This window comes from Labrus bergylta, chromosome 1 (genome assembly GCF_963930695.1).
Source record: "Labrus bergylta chromosome 1, fLabBer1.1, whole genome shotgun sequence".
NCBI classification, from domain to species: Eukaryota; Metazoa; Chordata; class Actinopteri; order Labriformes; family Labridae; genus Labrus; species Labrus bergylta.
The window spans coordinates 14,242,439-14,262,756 of record NC_089195.1 but is presented as its reverse complement, the minus strand read 5'-3'; the positions used below and the strand labels follow the sequence as shown (position 1 = coordinate 14,262,756).

The 20,318-nt window shown below is 43.6% G+C and overlaps 1 protein-coding gene across 1 annotated transcript in view; it reads right to left on the bottom strand.

Moving 5' to 3' along the window:
- LOC109989059 (nucleosome-remodeling factor subunit BPTF) overlaps positions 1-20,318 on the bottom strand; it is a gene marked incomplete in the record, with an annotated part of 51,080 nt that overhangs the window by 26,674 nt on the left and 4,088 nt on the right. The window contains 16 exon segments of the mRNA XM_065954574.1: positions 245-395; positions 576-704; positions 1,739-1,863; positions 3,378-5,343; positions 5,667-5,957; positions 6,310-6,445; positions 6,979-7,108; positions 8,538-8,669; positions 8,946-9,127; positions 10,194-10,373; positions 10,736-10,911; positions 11,521-11,706; positions 13,090-13,296; positions 14,648-14,887; positions 16,683-16,851; positions 17,092-17,143. Coding sequence (XP_065810646.1) covers positions 245-395; positions 576-704; positions 1,739-1,863; positions 3,378-5,343; positions 5,667-5,957; positions 6,310-6,445; positions 6,979-7,108; positions 8,538-8,669; positions 8,946-9,127; positions 10,194-10,373; positions 10,736-10,911; positions 11,521-11,706; positions 13,090-13,296; positions 14,648-14,887; positions 16,683-16,851; positions 17,092-17,143 — 4,452 coding nt within the window.

Sequence of the window (20,318 nt, the reverse complement as noted above, 5' to 3'; positions counted from 1 at the left end):
GGAGCTTTAACTTACAACCTCATGGACAATTCAAGTTAATTGGGTCACCTGTCCAGGTTGGAATGAAAGGTAAATCCAGAAAGAAAAATCACACCCCTAGTTCAAAGTGATCGTGATAATTGGGTTAACAAGCAGAGAATATTCTGACTGTCCTTATGAATCTAAATCTAAAATTAAACCCCCCTCTCATTTATGGATCTTTTGTTATGGACAGGTGGATACTCGACATGCTCGACCCTCTGACCTTTCTGAGAAAGCTCTGATCTCCCAGAGGTCCAACTCCTCCTCGGCCACCCAGGTCTCGAGCACCACAGGGCCCGTCTGCTTGGCAGGCTCGGGCTTCTTTGGGCGCAGGGCACTGGAGCGCAGCCCCTTCCTCTGAGGGGTGTGGGTTTCTGGGAAAAACATGGATGGATGGAAACGTTGAAGACACAGACACATAAACAAAAACCAGGACTGATATCTCAAATGTTATCACATTTTTGACACAGTGGTCGAAAGCTTCCGTACTTTCTCTCAGCATCACTTTGCCCCCCTCCTAAGAAACACAGACAGAAATAAAAAGTGCAACTAACCTTTGGGAGTCTCGGGCACGCCGAGCGGACAGATGATCTTGCGGATGCAGTACTCAGAGCGGATGCCATAGGGTCCCACGTCGCGGCGCTTGATGATCTCAGTGGTGGTGATCTCAGTGTCTGACGTCTCTGTAGCAATGAGTGGGGATAGGGCTGGGTTGGTACGGTGGTGAGGAGGAAACGCACTCCGACATAAAAACAGTGACACAGTAAAAGATGAAGCCTTCATCCTCTGTTTGGTATTTGTTTGTTAGGAACCCAAGCGAGGAAGAAACCTGTGATTATTGAGCTGCAGAGTTTCTATGGCCTCTTAATGTCAGGTTGGAGTTTTATGTCCAAACACAAACTTCACTTCTTCACTAGAGATGCACCGATGGCAACTTCTGTAACCGATTCTGGTTTCTGATCTTTTTTAAGGTCTGACTTCCTGTTATTTAAAACACATCTTTAAATGTGCACAATCTGTCCTTCTCGTGTAAACTAAATCCTGCTTCACTGTCTTAAGCTGCATTCACCCCGACTCCTGAACAAGTTTTTAATTACCAAACAAATAACTGCCATCAGGAACTTTTTCTTTAAACTGGTTCTTTTAGTCTCTCTCTCTTCTTCCCGTCTGCCTCTCTCTCTTTCTCTCTGCCGCGTTGAAAGCTATTTGCAGACATAACTTGTTTTAAATCCCTTAATTATCTATATCATGCATAAATCTGTTATGTTTCCTACAAAGTGATACGTCATGGTGGGTCAAACATTTGAAACACTCGCTCACAATGTTTATCACTTAAGTCTCCCCCTGAAAGCAAATAAAATTATAGGAATATCAATGAAATAATAATATCTTGACATACTGCAGCCCAGAGGAGCAAGAGAGAGAGAGAGGGGGAGAGAGAGCGCATTCATGTCCCATATGGAGGACACGGCTGGATATTGTCTGATTATGGTCACCCACGGGTTGAACTTATTTCTTACCCACAATAAAGGTCACGATATGAATGTAGAAAAGTAAAAGACTTGTGATAAAACCTAGAAAAGAAATGCATGCCAAAAAAATGCAGAGCAAGCAGATACCACTCTTTAACTCTACACTCATCTGTGTTTTCCCCCACGCTCCCAGGGTAAGGACGTCTGTGCATGGAGAGGATTTGGAGGGGTGGGGGGGTTTCTACCTGTGCGTGTGGTGCCGACAGCAGCCGACGGTTTGACGGCCATGTCGTCCCATCTCAGAGAGGCCCACAGCAGCCTCAGCATCAGGCTCACACCGGCCAGAGACTTCACCGTCTGCAGCCGATACCTACAAGACAAATCAAGGGGTTATAGCCTTACTCATACAGAGCCACAATAAAACATCTGTCGAATGGGTTGTGCATCTTTCCTGAAAGTTTACTTTCTTCTCTAGAGTATAAACGATGCTTCCTGAATTCCTCACTACTGTCCTGCAGGAACACGTCACAAATGATCACTGAACAGAAAAACGCAGAGTGAAAACATTGCGAGGTCTCTGGTGATGCAGAAACAGACAACCATCTTTAATAAATCACTTTATATTCAAGTTTATTTGAGGAAAACGCATTATCTCAAAGTTTAAATTCAGAGCTTATGCATATCTCGTTTTGGTCCATTTCAATTTTAAATTCCTGTGAGGAATTCCGTGTTGTGTTCTGATTTTGGTGCCCCCTGTGGACAGAGTGGTACCTGCATCTCTTTTCTGATGTTCTGTAAAAAGTCTTTACAGAACAGTTTTTTTCGTTTTTCTAAGGTTTATTTTTTGGCTTTTTGGGCCTTTTTTAAGACATGACAGTGGAAAGAGTAAGATATTGGGGGCAGAGAGAGATTGGGGAACAACATGCAGATACACAGGTCGAACCCAGGCGCACTAACCACTAGTCTACTGGCACCCCCCAGCACTGTTTTTTTTTTTTTTTTTTAAACTAAAAATGTATCCTGCTTTCTTTTTACAGTGAAACATATCACTGGTCACAAATCTTTGCCGTGAAAAGTGTGGCTTCAGGAGTTTAAAAAGTACCATACTTAAAGGAAGATTCAATGTTGTTATTTGGGTCTTGTTTGCTTTAGTAGTTCATGAAGACACATCACAATTCTTCTAAGTCGGTCTCATAACCAGAGAAAATTCCTCACAGGGGCTTTGTCTGACTTTTTGTTTTTGGGTGTAACAGAGTGTTTAATTAGTCTACAGGATGTCATCCATCATGAATGAATTCCTACATTTTCCTTCAGAAGAAATGTTCCTTCTGTGAATCACTGTGGCTGTTCTGACAATGAACTTGGCACAAAAGGACCCCGGTCATTTCAAAACATCTTGAACATCCACAAAAACACGACGGTCACAAGGCTGTGTGCGTCAGGTTTGGTGGATGTTCCCTGTCCCATGTGTAACCACAGGCGGTAAAACATCCCTGGCCTCCAGGGCTGGGTCAGCGCGCAGTGAACATCCTGACACTTCTCCGACCGCTAAATGACTCAAGGCAGCTTCTTAACTCTGAGGCCTGGTCGAAATAATCAGAAGAGTCTTGGTGTGACACCGAGCTCAGAGCCAAAGCCACGACAGCAGAGAGGGGAGGGAGGAAGAAGAGGAGATCAACAGGAACTGACACTTATAATGCCGCATGCGATACGGTACACAATATGTAACATTTTCTTAAGTTGTTGAAATTTTCAGTACTGCGCTTTCACACCGCAGGTCACAAAAAAAAAAAAAGAAACGGCCGTACTTCCATAGCAGAATGAAAACTTTGAAAAATGCTTGTAGTTTGAGTATTGAAAAAAGTAAACAGAGAGCGCTTTTACCTCCAGGTGATGCCAAAGGTGGGCCTCGGTGAAGGGTACGGCCAAATATCCAACGCTGGCTTGGCGTTGTAGCTAAATATTGGAACCTCCCGGAGTCCTCCCCTCCTCCCCAGCACCTTCACGTCGTCATGCGGCAGTACAAAAATACTCTTGCGGTTGCTCTTGGTGACAAACTTGCGGTACGAGGGAAGGGCGGTGTCCGAACGCGTCTTCTTGGTGCGGGAGAACTTCAGGAGGCGGACACGACCTTTTGTCGACGAGTAGTCCTCGAGGCTCACTGAGGTCTCCCCTCTGATGTTGGTCGTTGACTTCCTGACGGAGGCCAGGAGCTTATCCTCTTGTGTCACTATTTCGCTCTGGCTGTCGTCGGACTGCCCGTCAGACGAGCAGATTTTGGTCACCGTTGTTTTTGTCATGGTGGTGAGCGTGGACACGGCGCTGCTCTCTGTTGTCCCCGTCTCTCCGGGAACAGCCGGCGACACCTTGGTGGTCGTCCTCGTCTGGGTGGAAACAACAGTCGTGGTGGTCGTTGCAGTCGTTGTCACCTGGGTGACGATGGTCTCTGCGGTCCCACTGTTACTATTCTCCTCTGCAAAGTCGTCGCTCAGACTGGACTCCTCCGCTGAGGGAATAGGAGACGGCGCCATTCTGATGATTTTGACCCCTGAGCTGGGTTTGGTCGGGGAAGTGCTGTCGTGCTGTTTAGTGCTCTGTGTGTTTCCTCCAAGTGCATCTATGTTGTTCTCTAGCCGCAGCACCTTCGGCGGAGGTTTGTAGTCCTCGTCTGACGCCGTCGACTTGCTCTCCTTGGTGCCGACCTCAGTAAAATCATTCACACGGGCTACATCCCCGTTCACCAGAGGCTTCTGCTGCGTGCTGTCATTCAATGAGACACCCAGCCCTTGTTCTTCACCTTTACCTACGTTGTTCACCTTGAGCTGGGAGCTGTTGGTAAGGACGCCGTTATTTGCACTCACTACAGAGTTACTCAGTTCACTCCCGATGGCGTCATTACCGTTTACCTGAGGGAGAGGAGAAGCAGGCTCAGGAGTGCTTACAGCGTCGGTTTGACCTTGTTTGATGCCTTGGCTCTCCTCCGGCCCCATTCCATTTTCCTCTGAATGCACTGAGCTTAAAGCTTCTTGCTGAGTTAGTTTAGAAGGAGATGTGTTTTGACTGTTTTTTTGGTCAAGAACACTAGTGGAAGTCCTTACCGAGTCCATTTTTAACCTCGTATTTTCAATATGTGCAGCTTTGGTATCATCTGATGATACCTCGGCTGAGCTAAGAATTCCCCCCGTGTTCGTTTCTTGTACGTCAGGCAGTTTGACCCCCTCTTTCCCTGAAATGTCTGAATTTTTTTCTTTTGGCCCCGTAGTCCTTTCCACCAAGTCTGCCTCCAATCCCTGAGGCGTGGAGGTGGTCTGTGGTGACACTGAGTGTTCACCTGTACCTGTACTACTGCTGTCTGTGGGTGTGGAGCCCAGAGCAGGAGAAGGAGGAGGAGGAGTGACCTTCTCATCAGCAGTTTTAGAGAGTTCAGACTGACCCTCCCCTCCTCCAACCAGTCGTTCTCCACCGTCTCCTGGCTCTGGAGTTTGCGTTATGGAGGGTTTCTCCGTCACTTTCACAGCTTCTCCCAGAGCGAGCTGTTTTTGAGTGAGGTTGTGGGGCCTGAGTGGCGACCGTGGCCGGACCGGAGTGCTCAACGCCGGGGTCGGAGTGGATGACGCCGACGTAGAAGTCATAGGGTTGGAGGCAGACACCTGCTGCCTCTGCCTCTCTTCGATGACGTGCTGTTTCACCCGTCGCTCCAGCAGGATGTCCAGCTTGGAGGACTTGACCTTCTTCTTGTAGGCGATGCGTGTGAGGAAGCCCTTGCTGACATCCACAACATCGTAGTTGAAAGGCCGTGAAGGCTCATCTGCAGGCTCCTCCTTCATGGACGCCTCCTCGATGCTGGACCCTGGAAAAAAGAGAAAATGTGATTTTGACTCTGCAGTGGCATAAAAATGAGTTGCATCACGTCCTCCTTACAATATCTGTCAATCAAGTTGACTCAAAGTTATTGTCTAATATTTAGAGGTGTCAACGTTGACGCGTAAACGCATCTGAATAATCTGGAAACCTTAACCCGTGAAGTATTTTTTAACCAAAAATAATCACAGCTCCTTCTGTTTTTTTAATGTTGTAATCAATTGACAGCACTAGTTTTTAATCACAGGTTAAAAACTAAGTGAAACTCAACATGCACTTAAACATAAAGCTGTGACTGTCACTCTGTCTTACTTGGCTCTTCATACGACGGCGGCGGTGTGGGATCCACCTCCATCTTTTCGGGCGATTCATGCGCAGACTTCTCCTTAACAACGGTCCCATCTTTAGTTTCCTCTTCATTCCTCTCACCAGACTTTAAGTCTTCAATAGACGTCAGACGATCTTTTGCGGGCTCGGAGAGGTTCGAGGATTCTTCAACTTTTGCCTCACTGCTTGGGACAGTGACTTCCTGAGCCTCGGCTGCAGCTACGCTGGGCCGGCGGCTCAGGTCCAGAAGTGTACATTTCTTGCCAAGTTTAGCATCTTTGGAAACACAATGACAGCAAACGTTTAAAAACCACCAAGAGCTCCAACAATCTTAACTAATGAAGGTAATTTGAAGAAAACCCAACAATTCTTTAAAAAGTTAACTTAAAGGCATTTTTGTGCAGCCCCGTTGTAGTCTAACTTTTTGATCAACTCAAGTCAAATTTGGACAAAAATTTAGAAAACTTTGGTCGGGTCTGGGCAGTCCTGGCTCATTAATTAATCAAATCCAAGAGATGATTCTTTGCATGTCAGTCCACACAAACTGTGACATGTTTGAGACAAATTAAATTAAGAGTCTCAAATTAGGACAAAACAAATACAGAAAGACATATGTGGCTCTTCACACCTTCTAGTTCTTTGCGGTAGTTGGCGTTGGTGTTGCCGGGGAGCCTGGGGAGAAATCTCTGCACGTAAGTCCTGCTAATCCAACTCCAGCCCCCGTAGCCGGTTACACGATACTCCTCTCCTTTCTGCTTCCACACCTTCATGAAAAACAAGGAAAACAGGAAAATAACTCGCATTGAATGTCTTGCATGAAAATATTAAAAAAAGTTTATGTTTGTAATCGTATCGTCTAACAGCACCCCCCCCCCCCCCCCCCATATGAAATAATCAATGTTGACCACCGATGGTCTCATTTGCATTTGTAGATCATATATAGTCATCAATACTTGTTTCAGATTATTTTGATACCCTTGAAAACTCCTCACAGCAGATTTAATGCTGAGAAATGTGAGGTCCTAAAATTATTTAGAGCCCCTGTCAGCCATGGGCCCTAAAAATACTCCTTATTTTTTCCCCCCACTCGGTTCCTTCAGGTTAGTCGACAAATATCCAGACATTAAAGACTGAATTTGAAATTCAACCAAACCATTACATAGAGATCAAAACACTGTCGTTACATGTGTGCATACATGGCAAACAATATACACTTTTGAAATACTGGCTCAATGTTATGCCCGGTTTGAGATAATTATATTGAAAGAAATTTTGTGTCGGCACTTGTGGGACCCACCTGGTGTTTAATTGGAAAGGTGTATTTGACCCAGGTGGCTTGCTGCAGCGTCTCCTCATCCTCCAGCTTCTTCTCTCTCTTCTTCACTTTCTCTTTCTCCTCTCGTTCCATGGATGTCATACGGTTTAACCTAAAAACAAGCGTTTGTGTTGTCGATCAGTTACGTCGACTGGTGTCAGGACCAGTAACAAACTGTCTTTATTTAACAAAGAAGCACACCTGCCTCGGTCTGAATTTGTGTGTGTACAAACCTGCAGCAAAATATCTTGGCATCTGTTTTGACAGTGACTTCAATGTTGAATAGCACACAACAAAGTTTGTAAACATCTTAGAAATATTTCTAAATTCTGAAAGACTCGAGCAGCTTTTATCGTATCGTCCCTCAGTTAGTGTAACAACGTTTTTACCTGCCTGAGTCTAAAATCTGATGATCGACCCCAGACGGTACCGAGGTAAGCTGCCAGGCTTTGAACCAGAACAAGAAAGCACGACCACATCACTCATGTTTAAGCATCTTTACACTGACTCCCTGTGTGTTTTAGAATAGATTTTAAATGTCACATATTATGCTAAATACACTTCACTATTTCTTCATTACACTAATATGTGTCCCTAGTCTGTCTACAACCCCCATTAATGATGAGAAAAGTCCATCCTCTCTGCCCTTTACCTGCTCTACTTTTCAGTAAATGTGTTCTCAAACAGGCCGTTTGGAGATTTTCCCTTCATGACATCACAAAGGGCAGTAACCCTTCTCACCGTAAACAATAGGACATGGAGCAAGAAAGCCCGAAACACCCGAGCCCTTTCAGAGAGGGGGTGTGGTCAGACACAGCTCATTTACATTTAAAGGTACAGACACAGAAACAGCCTGTTCTGAGCAGGGCTGAAATAGAATTTATTGACATGATCAAATACAGGATCAGAGTGGATTTAGAACAAGAAACTTCACACACGTTTTGGGGAGTTCTGAGACTTATTTAATCTGGTTGAAGAGGAGGAGGATATGTGACCTTTAAAATTTAACTGATCACTTTCAAATCTGTATACATTTCTTAGTTTTTTTCTGTAAAACAGTTTTCTGTAAAAGTTCGTTTAAGTTATGGAGAAGTATGATAAATACCCTGATTTAACTTTAACTTTAACACACACACATACATACACTCTCTCTCTCTGTCAGGTCCTGACCCTGTAAAATGTTGGACAGTCTCCTCTCTAAAGGAGCCGTTGTGGTGTTGGAGCAGAAGCAGAGGTGGGTGGTGCTGGTAGTGGACTTGCAGTATAAATATTATGCCTCACAGCGCGGGTGGGCCGTTTGATCTGATTCGGTTATGATCTCCTCTGACCACACGTCCCCTGTGTGCATGCCCTCAATGCTTGTTTGAGTTTTATTGACATATTATTTACAAGTATTTCAATGTTTTGCATTCAAACTGAATATGTGGAGGGATCAGAGATCTATTATTTTGTTTTGTTTTTTTAGTTTCAGGAATTTTTAGTTTACAGATTTATGACTTTAGTATGCTTGTTGACACCCTATTTATGAGTTGTGTGCGTACCTAGTGTGGCCCAGTGAGTCCTTCCAGACAGGCAGCATAGCTACAGGTTTGATGGCACACTCCAGGATGGCCAGAGCCAGCGCGAACTCTCGGGCTTTACTGCACATCTGAACCGCTTTGATCCAATTTGTCCTGCAAAACAAGAAAACATAAAACATGTTAAAACCCTCTCTCAAAATGTATTTTTCATGTTTTGTTTTTTTAATCACAGGAGAAATGCCTCAAATCTGACACCGTTCATTTTACAGATACAGTGATTTAATGGTTGAAAGGCTCAGATTTCAGCATGAGTGACAACTTAAACCACTAAAATCCACATAAGACAGTCCATGTAAAAACATAAAGGGAAGCTGCCCAAGAACTTTAGTTCATGATTTCTGTGTGAAAGTGCCCGACTCTGCTCTGTACCTGTGTGATGCCCAGTTTGGGTGCATAAACGGTGCTGGAACATTGTTCTCGAGCTGGATGATGGTGAGCCTCAGCGTGGAGATGGTCAGAACCTTGGAGCCGTAAATCGACCCGTTCCACTTAAATTCTCCTGCTGGTGTCATGCAGAATTTGTGGGAGAGGTGCCGCCTCTTGTCGTGGTCCTGATGAAAATACAAAAAAGGAGGAATAAGTCAGAAATTAAACTAAGACATATGAAACACCTTTTTTCTGTATCATGTTTAGTACCATCTTGAGTCCAAACAACACCATCTATCATTAAAAGGAGCAATATGTAACTCTGACACCTAGTGGTTAAAATGGGTACTGCAGTCCAAATTCAAAACATTAGAGAGCTGTCTCCCCCCGCCCCCTCCTCTCTGGAGTCGATGCTCACACAGGTTGTCATGTGGTGGACACTGAAGCTTCAGTGTTTAGCCAGCTCTGCATCGGTCTGTAAACCTTTCTGTGTTCTAACCTCTCTCCATTTTTCAAAAGCATCTCCAATATTGATCCTAGTTTGAGCACGTTTCTGCTCGTGGAGCTTATTAGAAACATGCAGAGGCTTTTTAGGTCGGGTACAATCACTTCTATCTGAACCAGTTCTCTTGCCCGCTTCCATCACTGCAACACCTGTTGGTTTGACCTGATAACTGCTCTCATATCTGGCAAACCGAGGGGCGTCCAAAACGGCCGTGTGGGGTTGCCTTAAAACCCCCTTCCTTCTCTGGTCCAAACAAATCCAGAGCATTCAGGACCAGACTCTAAAGTTAGAAGGAGGACATACTGGCTGCTGCATTGTTGTCAGAGAAGCCACCACTTCAACATAGCGTGTTTCCTTAATGTCTGATCATATAGTAAGCTCACTTTATCATTTCACTCACTACACATCTTACTGATTGAGTCTTTTAAATTCATCTGATTGGTTGAAAAATGTCATGGCATTAAGGATTTGGTCTTCAGTTCTGAGTCTAGACCATTTGAGAACAACTGTTGTAGAGGCATCAGTATGAATTTCAGTCTTTTTGATAACAAGCCAAAATCTCCTCACTGTTGATTTTAAACCCTGTTCATGATTTGATTAGTTTTAAAGTCAACCAGCTCTTTAAATGTCAGTGCGTTCAGTTCGATCAAGAGTGTATTAATGTCTGAATAACAGCGAGAGAAACAGTTGCTAAAACATCAACAGACTTTCAGAGGATAAAAAAAAGGAGATGTGGTGCTGTTTACCTCTCTGTGCTGGTGTTTGTTGAGGGCCACGGTGTTGGAGCTGAACTGGTTGTGATAGACGCGGTACTTCCCCTCCTGGCCCAGCTTGAAGAACTGGCTGAGCGTCCCCTTCATCACCACGTCCTTACTGCTGCGTGTGCTGACACGAGTGATGTCACCTTGTGCATTCACGACTATGACCTGGACAGGAAGAAAGAATAAATGTGAGTCTTTAGGATTTATTAATGACTGAAACATTGAACAATGAATTATTAATATGAAACATAGCTGCTCAGAGTATAAAAAGCATCCGCCAGTGTAATCGTGTTCTTCCTCAAAGGGTAAAATGTTTCGAGGCAAAAATGTAGTTCAGGACATTTCTGTAAGATAGTCTTTTAAATAATGAATTCCCGTCTGAGGTTTGAATCCTCATTTTCATTCATAAGTTGTCCTGTTCTGTGTTCCCTCACTGTGTCAGACACTGTGGAGTCTTTTTTTTTTTTTTTTTTTTTTTGTCAGAAAGCGCTTAATAACTTTCTGTCCTCCATGACGGCTCTCGTCACCTCTTTGCCCTCTTTGAAGCCTCTGTTTGCTTCGTGAACGGCGGCAGCCACCTGTTGGTTCTTCAGTTGGCTGAGCTTGCTCTCCGGGTTCCTCAGACGAGTCACCATCCGAGTGGCGGCTGATTTCTTCCCGCCGAGACCTGGCGTGTCACCGTTGGCCGAGTCTTTGCAGTCCCCTGGAAGCACAAAGCATGGCTCAGTCAACAAAAGCAGATTTTCAGTAGCACTGCCTTCTTGTCAGTGATATAAAGCAGTTGTAGAGTTGCTTTACTTTTCACAGAACACTGTGACATTAAATTTGCTGCTACTCTGTTTAAACTTTAATGTAAAATTTGTAAGCGGAACCTGCAACTTAGAGGATATTTATGCAATAGTTTTCCTGGTTTCATGTCAGCATTGCACGGTTACTTTAATGTATCAGGTCATGATCTTTGTCCGCTACTTCCCCGTTGTTTTTCCTTACCTCAGGAGACCCCTCCCCCCTCCCGACTGACAGAGATAGTCTCCCGCTGTTAGGAGAGTATATGAACAGTAAGGTTGGGAGAATCTCCGTAGCAGTCCTCCTGAAATCATCTGTATATTTTCAGGAGTGCATACTGTATTTGAAAACGACTTAAGTTGAGAAGCTCAAAACCCTAACATATTAGTAACATACGCTGGGAAGCTGATTTGAAACCATGACACATATTGTTGTGCTTTATTAACTGTGATATAAATTGCCGTTAAAGACAGATGTGACACAACAATGAAACAACAGGAAGTTATGACGCAGTGTTCAGTTAGACCTGTGTCATCAAAGCTGGCCAGGGATGACTGGGAGGACTTGTCGGCGAGGTCTGGAGGTTCGGGTCCTCTGGGAGGGACCGCAGCTCCCACGCTGCTGTTACTGTTCTCCTCACTGGTCTGGGAGGGCTGACTCAGGCTGGGGATGCCGTTTCCACCGGGAGGGACCGAGTCGGATGGCGGAGTTTCTGCAACAGAGGCAAACCATCACAAAGAGAAATGACTGTTTATCCTTGGCTGTGTCATCATCTGAGTTGTCATTCATGGTTTGTGTTAATGCTCCACCGGTGTGAGACCAGACTCAACATGGAAAATAAGACAAACTGGAGCATCAAAACCGTTCACAGCGACCAGTAAAAAGCACATTGTGCACCAGTGAAAGCTCTGTCTGTATGAAAACAGAAACTTTCCTGTTTGAAACAGTTAAGACTGTGGCTCCCTCTACAGACAAGTCATGTGTAATTCATGCACCATAAATAATTCAAGTGCAGGGATGGCTTGAATGAAAGCAATGGGCGACCAGTTCAGGCAAGGCAAGGAGGCTCGTTCACACATGACCACACAGGCAGAAACAATTAATGATGCAGCTCAGATATAATTAAGGATGAATGTGTGCAGATCATTACTGAACACAAGCCTGCAGAAGAAGAACAGGTTTTTTAAAGTTATGGAAATGCTGCCTCGCATTATCCTCGATTCTTGTCACATGGCCTCATACGACAATGCAACCTGATTGCAAAACAATCCAGGCAATCAGCATGAGGGCCATAAAAAAAAAAAAAAAAGGCTTCTGAGTTTTAGTGTAAAGCGGCTGAAAGGGTTCCAGGGTTGTAGCCAGATCAAGACATAAAACATAAGATTCAGGGTTGTGAATATCTATTCTTCTTGAGCTGAAACCTGTTTTAATTTAAACTCTTATAATCGTTGGACCATCAGGTAAGGGGCACCATAGTTATGTAGTGTTTCCCCCACACAGATGATACCGGGAAGGACCGCCCAAGTATATTTCTGACTTGTTTTTATTTATTCATAATGAGCAGGTTAAAGTTGTTTGTTGCAAGAACTGAATTCATTTAGAGGAAAAACTCATTTGATAAGAATAGATCCCTAATATTAAAATAATACGAAGATAAGAGTAAAAATAATTAAAAATAAAAAAGGATGTATTATTTATTCTCTGTGTCATTTCAGCTGTCAGATCCAATAAAAGCAAAAAGGGCCCAAAAAATAACTTTAAAAATTGTGAATGTGTCAAACTACACATAAAAATTATATGAAGGCAAAAAATGTCATCATAGCGCCAGACTCTTCTGCCTTGACTTTCCAGGTCAGAAGCATCACATCCCTGTGGATTATTCAACACAAACGCCAGCAGATGGAGTGAGAGCCACATGCAAGGCGGCAGGCTGGGAAACACTTGAGAGAAGCATTAAAGCGGGCGGCATGTGGTGGAGAAAACAAGCCATGGGTGATGAGAGGCGTTTGAGATGCATCACACAATCCTGTGAGTAAGCAGATGCCCAGCGACAGCTCAATGAGGCAAACTTCAACCTGAGAATATCCATGTTTACCTTTGGTGCAGTTAGAGACCTCCGTATGGGAACCGCCCCCTATCAGAGCCTTTAAGGTGGACACCTTGGGCTTTGGCACCTCGGGGGCCGGCCTATAGCTATCGGTGGAGGGGGTGGTTTGTGTCGGAGCGGGGGCTGCTGGTAAAGGTCCCTCTGAGACGCTACACCCACCGCTGCCTTCATGGCCAGTGGATGGAGCTTCAACAACTACAGATGAACAGCAGCAATGATGGAGGTATTGTTGATTTTAGTTATTGAAGAAAACATTTTAGAGACAATGGAGAGAAGTAGTGACGGTTGATTGTTGACAAGATCTCCAAATGTGAAAGTCGATTACAAAGTTAAACCCAGAAACAGATTTAAAATCGTACAAAGGCAACATATTGAAAATTGAAACTGAGAAAAGTTGTTGCGTTTTTTTAAATTAAATGCCAGAAAACCATTTATGTTTACCACTCGGCTGCATCATTTCTTCTCTTAAAACATTCTTGCTTAAGGCCGCGTGTCCACCTAGCGTTTTTTTCTGAACGCCAGCGTCTTTTTTTCAATTGTTTTCAATGAGGAGAGACTAGCGTTCGCAGGAGAAAACGCCCCAGCAGACTTTTGTCATAGAGACAGGACAGACGTGCAGCACTTTTCTTCTCAGCGTACAAACACTTCATGCAAACACTCCCGAGCGCACAGCCAGCGTCGAAAATAAAATGCTAGGTGGACACGGGGCCTAATGTAGGATTTCAGTTGCTCAACAGTTCAGGTCCCATTTCTCTAATTTTACGCTTCATAATGCTCTAAACATTTTTAAATGTTTAGGAAGGCCAGTTTATCACCTGGACTCTTTAACTACTACACTGTTTTAAGCATTTCAGTCTTTTGTTGTCGCTGCCCATACTTTTGTGAAGCTTTTTGCTGGCGTCAAATTGAAACTGGGCTCATCATTTTACAAAATCAATCAAACTTTCTACATTTGATTTGTTGTTTTTCTTCTATTTTCCAACAAATACGGTGTTTCTGTTTCGCAAATCCTCACTTTCTGTTTTTATTTACATTTTAAACAACATCCAAACCTTGCAGGAGTTGTGATCGTGCGATATTTAACCTTTAAAATGTGTCCTCACCTCTGAGGTGATTCAAACTTGCTGTAAAGATGAATACAATCCTGTATTGATGAGACAACGTACAGACACTTCTGTCCACAATGCTCTCAGGGATCATTAGAAGAGACTCTGTTTAATTATTCTCTTTTTCTTTCTATAAGGCCTCTTTATGTCACTGTGTAAGACAAAGATTTTAATTAACGTGCTGGGAGAGCTTCAAACTTGTGCCTTGTAAAAAACAAAACAGAGCACAGCACTTGTAATTGGTCTAAGAGCCAAATAAGTGCAGATTGATTCTTCAATCAATAACTAATTACACTGCTGTGATGATGTTCCTTTTGTTTCAAGGCTCACAAACACAAGCGAGTGCAGCAAGTGAGACCCAGAGAAACAGCTCTTCTTGCATCTATACTGATATTAAGTGTTTCTGATGCTACATGAAACATAAACTTCATTGTCATTACCTTCAGTTTTGATGCGGCCGCTCTTCTCCTCCCAGCCGCTGTCCTTTGTCTCCTCCTCCTTCCTCAGCTCTTTGCCATCCTGCTGCACCTCCTCCTTCACCTTGACCTCCTCATTCTCCCTCTCCCTCTCCGCCTCCAACTCTTTCTTCTCCCTCTCCAGCCGTGCCTCCTCAGCGGCCCGTCTCTTCACCTCCTCCAGCTCCTCCTCTTTCTTAGCCCGCAGCCGGTCCAGGATCTCCTCTGGAGGCAGAGAAATATTGTGAGACTAACGACATGAAGGGTTTAGATTATGAATGGGATTTTAAGATTATCACATAAGGAGTCAACAACAGAACATAGCAGACCGAGTATTTAATGATATATAAAACAGGTGAGATCAGCTCGTTTAAAGGTTTAATATGTAGACTTTTTACACATTTTACACAAAATATCTTAATTAATTAGGTAAGGACTAAACATTTGTGATATGTTCTTTTTGTTGAGTACTTACATTACCTCAAATATTTCCAACAGTTATCAAAGCCAGAGAAATCTGTCATTTTATAGTTGTAACGCCCCGGCCGCCATATGCTTCTAGTTGCCATGGAAACAGCGGATGATATGTCAAAGACCGCAGCATAAGGAAGCGTGAGCTGCTACTTAAAGCTGCCGTACTGTTGCTGTATGTGCTGCTGTGATAAAAACGTCATGTGAATTATACTTTGATACATTAGCTCGTTGGTAAACATATTCTCTTCCTCAGGTCGGTTTCGCACGGTCGTCACAACCACAGTCAACTCAGAGTTCGTTTTTATGGGGGTGGGGAGAGGGGGAGTTGCAGAAAGAATCACTATCACGCCAATGATTCCCTCCAGGCATGATGTCATCTTTTGTTATTGTTTTGATTGAGAGCCCCCTGGTGGCTGATTTTACATACTGTGGGTTTAAGTGTTAGTGCGAGCATAACTTATTTTGCAGACGGGACTAACCCAGACTGGGTTAAATTAAACAGACTATGGATGTCTGTTGCTTTCAGTGGACTGAATCAGACCGTCTGTTGGGATTTTGAGGTACGGGTATCTTGTTTATTCCAAAAAACAGAGCAGATTAATATTTCCTCATGTGAATGCATTTCTTAGCAAATAGATGTAGGTGGTGGAGGGGCGCTGGTGGCTCATTTGTTAGTGCGCATAGCCATTTACAGAGGCTGTAGTCCTCCAAGCGGGCTGTCAGGGTCTGAATCCGACCTTTGGCTCCTGTCCCACATGTCATTCACCACTTTCTCTATCCACTGTTCTGTCTCTCCAATAAAAGGCACAAAAATCCCAGAAACAAATCCAAAAAAAGAACAAAAAAATATATAGGTTGCCATAAATATATCATTCATACACCAAAAATGAAGCAGCAGGAGCAACATGGGGTTAAGTGTCTTGCCCAACTTTCCAGGTCAGAAAATCTTACATATAAATCTTGAAGAATCACATGCTTGATTAAACCGCTGCTACCAGTCTGAAAGGGTTTTGACAAAAGCTGGCACTCATTCCTTTATGTTTGTATTTTTCTACCTTCTGATGTTACCTCACAAGCCGTTTCCTCACACCACGCTCTGCAACCCTACTCAAAGCGGAGAACTATAAATCTTAATTACAAGCACCTCTGCCCTGCACATCTGACTAAATGCTTTTAAACGCAAATCTGCTCTGCTGCAACATTTCAGAATTTCAGACACAGCAGGCACAAAGAAGACACAGAGATTTAGCCGACACACTCAGACCGAAGAGACCGGATGAGGAGCTGAAGGGAAACTCATGTGCTGGATTCTGGCCAAACTGAGCCCAGAGTAAGGTTACATAATGGCGGGGTTGGTTCCTATGGCTCTATGACTGGGTGGCATTCAGTGTGAAATCAAGCAGAGGAGTGGAAGGACGGAGAGAGGGAAGAAACAGATTCTTTTCCCACAGCCAGACAAGACTGAACTGTTTGTCAGAAATCCCCCCTGAACTGTCCTCATTGATTTATCTAATGAAACAGAGGAAAGATGTATAAAGCTTTTTACCGTTGGCGGCTGTGAGGTAACACCTGTTACTGCCACGGGCCTTGTTGGTGAGGTCCTCACTGATGTCCATGTGTGCGTGCACCTCGTCCCTTATCTCCTCCAGCGCTGCATTCAGGTCGGCCTCCCAGTACTCCTTATCCAAACAGTCTATGAGCTCGGCTAGCTGCACCTGGAGAGTCAAAACAAAACATTAGCTCAATGCTACCACAGCTGCTCTGCTAAACTCCGGGAAAGTTTGGATGTATTTGTGAATTTAAAGAAAGAACAAGGATTGCTCAGCATGGCTATGATGAGCAGAAATAAGGAAGGGTTACATCAGTTAGTCCTCTAGTTAACATGTAGATCCTGATAAAATGTAATTATTATGATGAATTATCCACAGGAAGGGAAAACGATGAGTAGCATTTACCTTGGTGCTGTAGTACCAGATGGCTTTGTCCTCCTGCTCGCCATCCTCCTCGCTGCAGGGGAGACAGCAGGAAAAGAAATTAGGCGAGGGGAAGGACTCAAACAGGAAAATGAAGAGGATCAGAATGGAAAATACCTGCTGTACATGTTCTTGCACTCTGTGTGCCATTTTGTGCATAAATTCTACTGGATGACCTTTTGTCCACAAAGAATTTTCATGTTTCAAACTTTTGGCAGGAACAGCAGATATGCCGTATAAGGCCTATATACGCCGCTGTCCGTCAGCGGCATGCACTACACCGCCGTTCACTGCCACTCTAGTCAATTATTGTGTTTCCACAGTGTGCACCGCGGTCCGTCTCCAGACTGTGCCAGCAGCGCCACTACACTCTGCTCCGTTTCAAATATGCTGCGAGTCTATTCTTGACAGAGTATGCTGCAAGCTAGACAGAATATGACAACCCGGACAGGAAGTCAGGCAGGGAAACACACAGGGCGTCCGGTCAATTTCAAAATGCACGGAGTATGTGGGGGAATGAAGGTTACAGTGTTTTTATTGGATCCTTTTTATAACTTGTGTTTTCAGCACTTTATAGACACAGCTTGAAAAACATCCATACTGGATGCTAAAGGGACAATAATCAGTGATGCACCAATATCGGCCCCGTTGACAAAATCAAGACATCTGCAAATAATGCTGCACAGACCGATGTGTAAAGGCCTTTGCACACAAGTCCATTTTCTTCGAATGTGTTTTTTGGATCCATAATCAGATAAATAACATTGCGCACAGCCACCTGCACACTGAGTCTGATGCGTTTATTCTTCTTTTATGAGACTAAATGTATTGTACTTATCATGCAGAGTGATGATTAAGCAGTTCTTTCACTAAATTTAACAAAAACGGTCCACTCCTGAAAACGGGAGCGAGGAGAGTTTCAACCGTCAACAAAGGAAAGTTTTGTCTTGTTGATGAGGAGCTGCAGAATTATCCAGTTTGATTTGATAAACATTCCCTGTATCAAAGAAGCAGACACATAAAGGCAGAGAGGCAGCTCCAACTTCTTGAAATGATTTTCTATCAGCCATCAACAAAAACATTGACTGGGACACTTGAGTTTAAAAAGCAGCAGCTACAGAGCGGACTATAAGACAGCCTAGTGCTTGCAGCACGGTCCATGCAGAGGGACTGAGAAGCCTGAGGCCATGAAACAGTGGTGACTATTTAGCATCCTGCACTTGAGACACACACACACTCCGTGACACCTTATTACTGTGCACATCATTCACTGCACGTAGCAACTTACACCCAGACACACAAACTTTCCTTTGTACGCATGCACACACGCACGCTGGGGGCTAAACTGGCGGGCAGGATGAAGCAGAAAAGTGAGCGAGAGAGAGAGAGAGAGAGAGAGAGAGAGAGAGAGAAATGCAAACATGACAAAAAGCATGCCACCGGCCCTCTTAAATCTTATAGTTTAGGTGATCTCCGAGCTGCTTTATGGTCAGGTGTGGTGAGGCAGGCCTGCTGCTGATCCAGCACACACATACATACACACACACACACACACCATCTGTGACCGCTCCGCACCAAGATCATTTTCAAACGTACAGGAACAATACTGCTGATGGTCAGGGTTTGTTAAACACTTCAGGGGGATGCAGTTATTTTTGGTTTATTAACTACAGTGCAGATGTGTGCTTTGATACAAAACCATTAAAACATACTGTGCTAAACGCTACAAATAAATACCACATAATTATAGACTTGTCACTTTACCAGAATTTTAAACTTCATTACAAATCTTGTAAAAATCAATCGATAAAACACCTGCTTTGATACAACGGCAAAAGAAAGACCTAGGCTCCCAAAACAGGTATCAAACACCAGCACACTGTCTAAGTAGCACAAATGCATTGGCAACATTTTGCAGTGTGCAGGTGTTTGCGTCTAATTTTTGATGGACTCACTCCTCTCCTGTGTACTTGTCTTAACAAATAGATGTATTTTCTTTGAATGCTTCTGTACTTATAAAATAATGTGTGACGCGTCAATAAAAGTGCATCTCTTTAAAACATGTGAAATCAAACAGTATCAACGTTTTGAAAATCTTGACATTCCTACTTGGTTGTTCTGAGAATAAATGGTAGAGCAGCAATGATACATATCATGTATTTATTTACACATTCCTGCTGTTGCATCTAGGGTTGATTAAAGCATGTGAAAAAAGTTTAACTATAAGTAAACACAGTTGCAGAAAACTCCTCATATTTGCATGTTTGAATGCAAACAGCCAAAACTTCACTCTGATTTATTCTGGAGTTTCTCCTGCCAGCCCTGCCTGATGTGAGAATTCAGCAGGATTTTATCTGGAGAATTCACCTCGAGTGAGTGGGAGGGGGTGGTGGTGTTTATATTGTATATATACTGTGACCAGTGCACGGTGCATATACTGTATGCATGCAACCTCGATGATCTCAGGGCACATCATTTAACTGCTGCTTTATGTTTTCAGTATGTTCTTCTCTGCTCTTTTGTTGATATTGTGAATTGATATAAAGGCAGATATTTGCATTATAGCGTCGTACAGCGGACTCTGTTGCTTCGTCCGATACTTCTGCATTATGTCTTGCCTCAGGAGACTCCCCGCCACCCCGCCTGTCTCACAGGGATAGTCTCCCACTGTGAGTAGCACATGTGAACAGCCAGGTCAGGAGAATCTACGGAGCAGTGCTCCTGTATTGATCAAGATATGTTCAGGAGTGCAGATGTAAAAACCGATTATATCTCAGGCCTAATAATGAATGACATCTTCACTCATAATAAAAAAGCTTTTAAAGTCTTATTAATGTGTAAGAACCAGAGCATGCTTTCAAATCTGACACAGTCGACTGCATTCAGTATGAATTAGTCGATGCAGTTCTTTCAAGCAGGCACCATGACCCCCTCTCTGCCACTAGAGCCGACCTCCGGATGGATAAAGCCTAGCTTTGAACATCCGACACTTCTTTGGGAATAAAAATGTAATTAAATGTCACTTAAGAGTTCTGACAATGTGGAGTTTGGAGTTGAGCAATTCTGTTTTTGAGTTATCGGTGTTACATACGTGTCCTTTGGATGCTCAGGGATTAACCAAGATTGTCAATCTTGAATGAATTAGAGGATGAAAAAAAGGTCGATAGTTTGATACTTTTTGATTCCACACATTTTTAAATTATACGAAC